The sequence below is a fragment of the Otolemur garnettii genome, unplaced genomic scaffold (genome assembly GCF_000181295.1).
Source record: "Otolemur garnettii isolate 467f Iridium unplaced genomic scaffold, OtoGar3 scaffold00147, whole genome shotgun sequence".
NCBI lineage: Eukaryota > Metazoa > Chordata > Mammalia > Primates > Galagidae > Otolemur > Otolemur garnettii.
In genome coordinates, this window is record NW_003852542.1 from 2,004,434 (window position 1) to 2,014,050 (window position 9,617).

General features: G+C 47.5%; 1 protein-coding gene across 3 annotated transcripts in view; it reads left to right on the forward strand.

Annotated features, from left to right (window-relative positions):
* REEP1 (receptor accessory protein 1) overlaps window positions 1-9,100 on the forward strand; it is a 124,328-nt gene extending 115,228 nt beyond the window's left edge. The window contains exon 6 of one of the 3 annotated variants that reach the window (XM_003799197.2): window positions 8,566-9,100. In XM_003799197.2, coding sequence (XP_003799245.1) covers window positions 8,566-8,576 — 11 coding nt within the window. In that variant the 3' untranslated portion in view covers window positions 8,577-9,100. The remainder of the gene's footprint in view (window positions 1-8,565) is intronic. The other 2 variants (XM_012811005.1, XM_023518778.1) reach the window with 2 other exon arrangements.
* Window positions 9,101-9,617: the final 517 nt, after the last annotated feature.

Below are 9,617 nucleotides of genomic sequence, written 5' to 3' on the forward strand. Positions count from 1 at the left end.
CTCACTAGCTGCAACACTCTGTGAATCTCCTAACCACTCTGAGCCTTGGTCGGCTCATCTTAAATGTAGAGAAAGATCCCTGCTTTCCCCCTTCTCGCTACTGTTCTGGAAATGGCCATCAAAGAACCAAATAATCCTGCGACGGAGGATGATGATAATCATAGCCTGGAGCCACTGAGGGCAGAGGGGAGCTCTCCCAGTTCTGGGCAGGGACGCTGCTGCTGCTGCCCTCCCCGCGTGCGAATGATGGCTCAGTCCCAGCGGGGCTGTGGCTGCCTCTTAATTGGCCATGTCGTTCTCTCGTGACCCACTTGTCTGTTTGCCTGGATTGAACAGACATGTTAGGGACTAGAGAGGGTGCTGGACTAACCCTGAGCCCCTTTCACCCCGCCTGGGTCTCCCATGGAGAAGCTGCCTTTGGCTCAGAAGGCAAGAGGGGCTAGGCCTGCTCTGCAGCCTGCTGGCTGGTATGAGGGGAGTGGGAGGCACATGTGGTGCTCACTGTTGCCTGTGCCACTAGCCTGGTGCCATGAAGGCACAGCAAGTCTCTCTCATGTCGGTGGTGAGCAGGACAGGAAAGTGTATTGTATGAAGTGACCTATTTTCCTTCCATTTCTTTATTTTTATAGTTTCTCAGTGCTGAGCTTTTTAAGGACTATAGAAGACCTGGGGATGTGGGAGGCCATAAGGCCAAGGTGAACTGACAGAGGAGTCCTGAGCAGGCAGGGCACAGGTGGAGGCCAGCTCTGACTCTAACCAGCATGTGTCCCTGTGGGGCCTTCTGGTTGGAGTCAGAAATAGAGGGGCCGTTCTCAGCTGGTTCCCAGCGCTGGGTGCTCAGACTTGGCCTGGGGGACATACTAGCTCGTGGAGAGCAACTGCACAGCACCAGGGGCCCCAGGTGACTGTAGAAATTTCTATCTATTTACTCTTTATAATTTTGAGTCGGTAAATTCTGTGAGCCATCCTGAAAGCATCTGATTCTGGTAGATTCTCATTTGGGGGAACCAGGGAAAGGTAGAGCTGCCTTCTCCTCCATTCGTTCCCTCTGCCACACTTTTGTGCTACTGTGGGGGCCCTTACCTGCTGTGACACCTGGTAGTTTCATGATTAGAGGCAACATTTCCAATGCATTTAAAGAGAACTGCAGTTAATAGTAGGAATGGACGCATTTGGAAGACTGAAACAGCAGGCTACATGCACATAAGTGTGTGTTTGGGGAAGTTCTGGTTCCTCAGAAACAGAGCAAGCAAGGGAGCTGCAGAGATGGGGCCTCTACCCCTCTAGGGCCCTCTTAGCGCCAGTGCCAGAGTTCACCCTCCATTCCCGTGGAGGTCTGCTCACAAGGACCACACAATGCTTGATCTACACCATTTCCTTCGGTGGCCTCAGAATGGCCTCTGTGCTCTCTGGGCCTCAGCCTCCTCCTCTGTAAGGTCCTCCTAGCTCAGCAGTCTCTGTGAGGGACGCACGCTGGTTGTGAAGTGGCAGGAGGTGACCTTATGAGAAGTTTGTCTTGCAGCCAGGGCTGGGGGCTGACTTTCAAGCAATGAAGCTGTGAGTGAGGATTTTAGGGATGTCAGGAATACCTCCTCCTGGTCCCCTAAAATGATGTCACATAAGAGGACACTCAGGCCAGAGCCTAGGAAGGTTCAGATTATTCCCAGGGCCTCATAATGCCCCAGGATCTTTAAGCAGAAAGGGAAATTTTCTAGGGGTTGTAAATTCCACTCTTAATTTGGGACAAGGGGTAAGGCAGGCATCTTTGAGGCTAACGAAAATCACAGGGAAGTGAAAGCCGCTGAGCTGGAGCTCAGAGCACTGGGGGCAAAAGATGTTGGTCAGAGCCTCTATTTCAAGATGCACATCTCAGATGCCAGGAGAGTATTCTCTCCCCACCTCTGCTCCACGGTGCCCCTGTCACTTGATTCCTGGGCATCTTTGAGTCTCTTTTTCTCTGCTTCTATTTTTCTCTCTCTACGCCACCTTTGCTCCCCTCGTCCCTCTCTCTCTGTAATACTTCAGTGGTAATATACAACTGAACTCTGGATTGCTGCCTATGGTTAGTCATAGAGGTGCCCCCTCCTTTTTTAATCAAGTATATGGGATATAATATTAAAAAGCAGTCATGCCTTTTGCCCTCTCACAGAGAAAGAGAGAAATGCATTTTATTGAGCGTGGCCCCTGGGCAGTATCTTTCCTCTGCCCAGAGCAGGAGTTGCTTAGAAGGCTTAGAGCATGGGGAGTGAGTGTGTGCAGGTGTGTGCATGTGAGCGTGTGCGGGTGTGTGCATGTGAGCGTGTGTGTCTGTCATGCATGCACACTCACACATACGTGTGAGTTTCATCTCCAAAGACCCTTCCCTAACAGAATGTTCTTTTCTTTCTCCTCGGTGGCTGTTGGGGACACGGATGTAAGTGTTTCAGACACGCATGCTCTTCTTCAGACACGTGTGCTGACTCCCACTAGTGCTGCTGCTAATGTGTGCTGTGTGGGATGTGTTTGCTAACCTGGGGGATGTGTGCTGCACTGTGGGGGTGGGGCGGCACGGTGCTCGGTGCAGGCCTTTAAAGGGCTTAGAGACTTGGCCAGTTTCTCCCTGTCTGTTCTCCCCACAGAGAAGAGAGGGTGCCTGGGACCCAGCCTGCTACATAGCCCTGCTGACACATTTGCTAATACAGAAATGTCAGCCAAAGCCACATCCCCATTCCTGTGCTGTGGAAGACAATAGGGTCACCCAGCTTTGGGCATCATAGTGGCAGCTCTGTGGGCTCAAGGCCTTGGCTGCCATCACCTGAGGTCTGCAAGTTGTCCTGGCCATGACCTGGCGTGAGAGACCCTCTTCCCACACAAGTTGTCTCCATGAGCCATCGCAGGCCTAATATGTGGACAGTAACACCCTTTCAGGCCTGTTGCCAGGGGCCAGGGCCTGTTGAGTAGTCACACATTCTGTATAGATTTGTGAGGAGGCGACTGCTGACTCTTCTGCCCAGTTGCTCTCCCTCATTCTCATCCTGGGGCCCTTCTCAGTAGAACTGTGTTCTATGGGTTTATTTCTCCATTATACTCCTCCCTATTCTAAAAAGGAGTTAGAGTACTTCTAAAAATATGTGATATGTCAAATAAAAGTATGAAAAGTGAAAAAAGGAGGTAGACAAGATGCAGTTAGGGGTGAGAAGAAAATTTAAAACACATGCCATCAAGGTGTGGACTGTCAAAGACGATACGCTTCCTTGAAACCACTGCAAAGAGGGAAATACAATTAGGTGAGACATTCGTGGCCACCCTGCAATAGCCAGTCAGAGGCTTGTCCAGAATTTTTCTTCTCACTAGTCCTGAGAGAAAGGTAGAATGTTAGAAACAATACTCTTGGTAAAAAACACAGTGAGAGTTCTGTGAGTTCTGTGGTAAGTTCTTCTCTTTTTAGGAGGTTCTCTCTGTAGCTTCCACCTAAGGCTTCTTCTGGCCCCCGTGCCACCCACACTGGCTTTCTGTGCTCCCAGCCTTTGCTAGGTGACCACATGTTTCTTTTCCTACCTGGATATCTGGGTTCCCCTTGATTTATCACTCCCAGTGGGCCAGCAGGTCATTTCTTTTCTACCCTGTAATCCTCGCTCAAGGATATAGTGGAGAACACACACGAAGCCATTTGGGCTTTAGTCCTGAGGTTGTGATGATGGTGATGATCTTGGTGATGTGTGAGTTCATTGCTCAGCCTCAGGGAATCCAGACTGAGTGGGTTGGATTGTTAGATGCCCAAGGATCTCATGGTGACTCTGAGCTGCCTTCTGAAGCTCATAGCAACCAGTACAGGAAAAGGTCTGGACCCGGGTTTAGAGGGGCAGCATGTACAGAGTCACAGACTGGAACCAATTCCCACCCTACTTCTAGGATGCAGGTTTCCTGCTCAGGTGGAGCTGGCAGTTTCTGCCTTGGTATAAGGGCTCTTGGTCTTTTATTCCTCCTATTCAGCTGGAGGAATCTGTCCATAGGAACTTTCTGGTTGATGTGAAGTCCATCTCTGACTTGAAGTGAGAGCTGAGCTATCTGGGATAACGTCAGGATTTCCCCTAGTTTGATGAGTGGCCGCTGTGTACCCAGCCCTGGGTCAGGGCCTCGGAGAGACTGAGGGAGGATCAGCCATGGCCCCACGACCTCAGGACACTTTCTTTTGGGCCAAGGGCACATAGCACAAGTTGTGTGGTAGAGATTCCAAGCACTGTTGGGGTCAGAGTAGGGAGGGCCAGAATTTTCAGGGAGAGTCTCTCCAGGTTTTGCAGGATCCTAAGGGCGCAACTAAATTGGGTAAAGGAAGCGACCAGAGAACAACCCAAACTGAGAATAAATATGCTTGGGGAAGCACAGAGTTAAAAAATCAAAAGAAGGTTAATGATCTCAGGCCCTTTTTAAGGCCCAGTCTGAGAGGATCCCGCCCCAACCTACAATTCAGTTTTGGGGCTTGGTTAAGGCAACCATGTTGTCATGCTGCCCCCTGCTGGCTATTTCAGAGTATAGCGTTAGTAACTAGCAAAACTGCTCAGGATTAGGGTTCAGGGGCCTGGTGGGGTGGCTCACGCCTGTAATCCCAGCACTCTGGGAGGCCACAGCGGGTGGATCACTTGAGCTCATGGGTTCCAGACCAACCTGAGAAAGAGCAAGACTCCCCCCATCTCTAAAAATAGCCAGGCATTGTAGCGGGTGCCTGTAGTCAAGGCTACTCAGGAGGCTGAGGTAAAAGAATTGCGTGAGCCCAAGAGTTTGAGGTTGTTGTGAGCTGAGGCAGGCAAATTGCCTTGGCTCATGGGTTTAAGATCAGCCTGAACAGGAGCGAGATCCCATCTCTAAAAATAGTTGGGGGTTGTGGCAGTTGCCTATAGTCACAAATACTGGGCAGGCTGAGGCAAGAGAATAGTGTGAGTACAGGAGTTTGTGGTTGCTGTGAGCTATGATCCCACAGCACTCTGCCCAGGGCAATAAAGCGAGACTCTGTCTCAAAAAAAGAAAAAATAAGGGTTCAGTTGTAAGTTTACTCCAAATGTGGTGCTATTATACTCTAGCAAGTCCACTGTTGATATAGAGAGCACATTTTGTAGCTGAATATGTTCTTAGGAGCAGTATCAAGAGTGTCCCAAGAAGAGTCCTAGTTTCTGTCTACAGACCTAAGGGTCATTGGAGCAAATGACTTGTCCTCCTAGTCCTGCATTCTGATTCTAGGTAAAAACAACATATAAATCATAGAAAACTGTGTGTGTGTGTGATAGAGAGAAATCCAGGTACAAGCAGAAAATATTTTCCATCTCAACCAAGATGGTACCACCTGGCCAGATGACATGGAATATGCATTAGTGTTTAATATTTTAAAAATACTATGCATTCAGTGAGATGAATTAATTCTGGAGCTTTTCTTGTGGACGTATTCAATGCAGGCTAAAATAGGAATCATACTGTCATTTTTTGGCAAAGGCTATACCATCAGTTTCTCCTGCCATTAGCTTCTCTGTTTCTCTAGGACTAAGTCTTAGAGATGAAAAATCCACTTAGCTGTCTTTCCTTAAGGTTATCCCTTAAGGTTTCCTGACATTTCCCATCCTGTAAGCATGCTTGGAGTTGCATATGCAAGTATTGTGCACTGTCAACAACACTTGTATGTATAAGGTAGAGATTATGCTTCCCACCTTGAAATCACTGCCCCATCCTCTCTAGAGATTGTTTCCCTAAGGATTTGAGCATTCTTCAGGTATGGAATCTCAGGTCTACATCACAGGGTCTGACATGTCTCAGTTAAGGCAGCTTCTTTGTTCTTACAGAGAAGCAGCTGCCCCAGAGCCCCATCCTCTGACCCACCGTGGCAGGCTTCAGTAAATTCTGAGGCTGTGGTTGTTCCTATGCACAGTGCCTTACAAAGTACCTCGCAGTTGAGCTGTCACAAACCCAGACCCTCTGCAGGGAGGCCCCAAAGATTATCAGTGCTTCCTGAGACACAGGGGCCTTGGCTGTCCTAACAGGCCTGGTTTGTCGTGCTGTGTGCCTAACCTTGCCCTTCCTTGCTCCTTTCAACACTGATCCCTCCTTGCTGTACTTTGTCTCCCCTGCGTAGATTGTAATGGACATTAAGTGGTTGAGGGAGATGTGAATGAGGGTGGTATGAAGGCATGGGAGCCCCACCAGGTCCAAAAGCCATTGGCGTTTTCTGACGAGGAGGAGGAAGACCTGCTGGATTTCATGTACAAGTATAAGGCACCTCGGAGGACGGATTTGCCCCTGGAGGTACACGGTGTCTGGGGCTGTGGGTTGGAGCAGTGTTTGTCTTGGAGATCTGGGGGTCCTGGGAGCAGCATCTCTTGGGGCACCCGGTGTCTCCTGAGTCCCTAGGATGTAAAGCTCTCCCTCAAACAAGCAGGACAGGTCACTCCAGCACTTGCTAAGAGGGGAAGAAAGACCCTACTAATTTTATGTAGAAGTAAGAGAGGTGGTAAAGTGTTTAGGGCTTAATTTATGGACTTTATTGTGGTTGGGATTTTTTCCCCCCAAATATTAATAAATCCTAGCCTAAGGTGATTTGCAAGTGAAAAGCAACCCAAATGAGTGTTTAGGGGGAAGAAAAACCTCAGAATGTGTAGTCTGACAAGTTTTTATAAATAAAATCTATTAATAGCTGTATCTCCAAGACACAGCATAGTGCCGGGTACAAAGTAGCTATGCATAAAATGTTATTAAAGGGGTATAGCCCTTTAAAGTTACCCAAAACAATATATTTGACATATGTACTATTAACAAGTGTAGATGTGAAGGAGTTCTGGCAGCAGGAAGACTGAGCCTGGTCTTTGTTCTGCGATGTGGGCCCGGAGCCGCCAGGTGCAGAGCACACAGAATTGGGGCCCCCCACAGTCTGCCTTTTTCCCCTCCAAGGTCTCCTTTCCTAGTCCTCATCCACTGAGTCCTGTGGCCTGAGAAGCCATCTAAGGAAAGTGGGGAGTCCCCTTTCCATGGAGAGCCCTGGGAGACACGGATGGGATGCACTAAATGTTCCCCTGCATGTGGGCTAGCATTCCTGTTCCCATTAGGGTGGCAGGAGTTCATCAGATTTCCTTCCAAGGCGAGGCACATGTGGGTTAATTTTGCAATTAAAAGGGTTTGGGCAAAGATGTTCTGAGCTTAGACACTGCTCAAGTTCACTCTGGGCATTATGGCCTGGGCAGCCTCATGCTGGGGACAGGAGCCCAGCGTAAAGTATTCTAGGGCCCAGGGCCCTGTGCTATTTGGTTTTTTGAAGCTGCACAAACTGTTTTATTATTTATTGTTAACCACCGTGCCAAGAGGCAGGTTACTAAAAAGGTAGATTACACCGCTGCCCCTTTCAGTTTGTGTCCAGAGATGGCAGTAAACATCTCCTAGTGGCGAGATTATGGCACAGGGACTCAGTGTAAGGGCCCAAATCTTGTTCTCTAGTTCATTCACTCCCTCCCTTCACTGTGACTGCACTGAGCCAGACATGAAGAAATAGTGGTGAATGTGACATGGGCCGGCCCTTAGGAAGCTCCCAGTCTGCGAGACAGTAAGCAGAGAACTCACATCCCATCTCTGGATGCAAAGCCCTCTGCTGAGGGGCACTCACAAAACAAGATGAGAAGCCAAGAGGTGATGGTGCCGGTTATGTGGCTGGGCAGTATCGAGAGGGGATTAGGGAAAACTTTACAGAAGTGATTTTAAGCACGGTCCTTGAGAGGACTAGAAATACACACGAGAGAGGAGAGAGGGCTTCCAGTTGGAAGGAAGAGGTATGAAAGGACACAGTGTAGAGGAAGTTCTCTGTGTGTAGAGAAGTAGACAGAGATAGGGGTTGAGAGTAGGAGTCATTTGTGGAAAAAATGAGGAGGAATCCTATATACATGTTGCATATCTGTAACCCCCAAATCTATAACTTTTTGAGCGCCGACATGATAATCAAAGGAAATGCTCACTAGAGCATTTTGGATTTCAGATTTTCAGATTAGGGCACTCAGTTGGTATGTGTATACACATGATGCATAATCTGAAACACTTGGTTCTAAGCATTTCAGGTAAGGGACACTAAAGGCATTGTGCCTTTATGGTGGTTTGCTGTGCATCCAGAAAGGGCACTGGAAATTTCATGATGGAAATTTGAAGCACATACCAAGAAACAGACCAGTTACCAAAGAAATCACAAAAGCAAGGGAAGAGATGCGGAGGCGTTTCTCTCTGCTGAGTCATTTGTTAAGATCATTTTGCTCCCAGGGCAAAAATATGAAAGATGTGTCATTCGGTACAACTATTCCCTCAGGAGATCTTGAGCTTTAGGAGAATAGGAAGACAAGAAGGAGGTGTTAGCCTTTTCAATGGGCTTAGCTTTATGGGCTGTGAGGGACATGTCTGGTGTTTGATTCCTGTTGTGAAGACTCAGGAAGACCCCAGCCCCAGCCAGCTGCCTCACACACGTTTGGCCAAAGGAACTAAGTATCTCAACACAAACCCTTCCAAATGTTGTCCTCCAAAGGCTCCATATTTATGCCAAACTGAGGGATGCTTTTCTGTTTTCTCTACCAGGCACCGCCTAGAATCCCTCGATATCGTTTCAGGAAGAAAAGTACCTCATCCTCGACCACTGAAACCACGTGAGTGAGATGAGCCAACAGCACCAGATCCACAGAATGTTTCTTCTCTGCCTTAAAGAGCTATTCACTAATAACACAGAAATCCACAAGCTGGGTGTGCTTTGAGTGTGCAGCCTCACAGACATGGCCTTTTCTCTCTCCCCTTCACTTTTAATAATTTTTCCCTTTTATTTTGCTGGGGAGAGGCTAAAGAGAAAAGTAGTGGGGGGGTGCCCTTTAAGTCTTCTGAAGTTAGTGATTTTCCTCAATTGGATTGTCATGATAGACAGCAGTGTGTTTTTAGAAATACAAAAGAATCACCCTTATGCTGCTGAGATGTATATTTGTAATTTATCTGTTGCATAATTAGTTTTTAGTCCTGTAAATGCAAACAAAGCAATTTTTAAAAACTTTTTTTTGTTCTTGGTACTAATACTTTGAACTATGTTGTACATATTTATGGCTTTGGCTTCATATAATGGACTTGCAAGGGCTGTCAGAGGTTCTGATATGTAAGAAAAACTCCAAAACTAGAAATATAGAAAAATATTTTGATTCTAGAGAATGTCTCAGATGTGCTTACAAAGCTTCCAAACACCACTCCAGTAACACATCCCTTTTCCTGCTGGAAGATGCCCTATGTTCTTTAGATAGGTTAGTAGAAAAAAAACAAACAGAAGTTAGGAATACAGACAGACAATATTGTAGCTGCATGTGATGGCAGGTCAGGGGAAACATCCTAGGATAAGTCACAGGAAGCTCACTTCCTCTTTTGATTCAGGATTAGGAGCCTCCGGCTATAGGCAGGTGGCTCATCCTTAGTCGAAATTCTTGGGGATAGGGACTTGCAGAGCTGTTGGAGGAATAATTCTGTGTTTCAGAAGTGCTTGGCAAATAGTTTCTCCTTCACTAGTGCTGTGACTAATTTCCCCAGGTAGAAGAACCCACAATCTGAGCACTGTGTTTTAGAGAATACTAAGCAAAAGCAAACAAAACAAACACAAA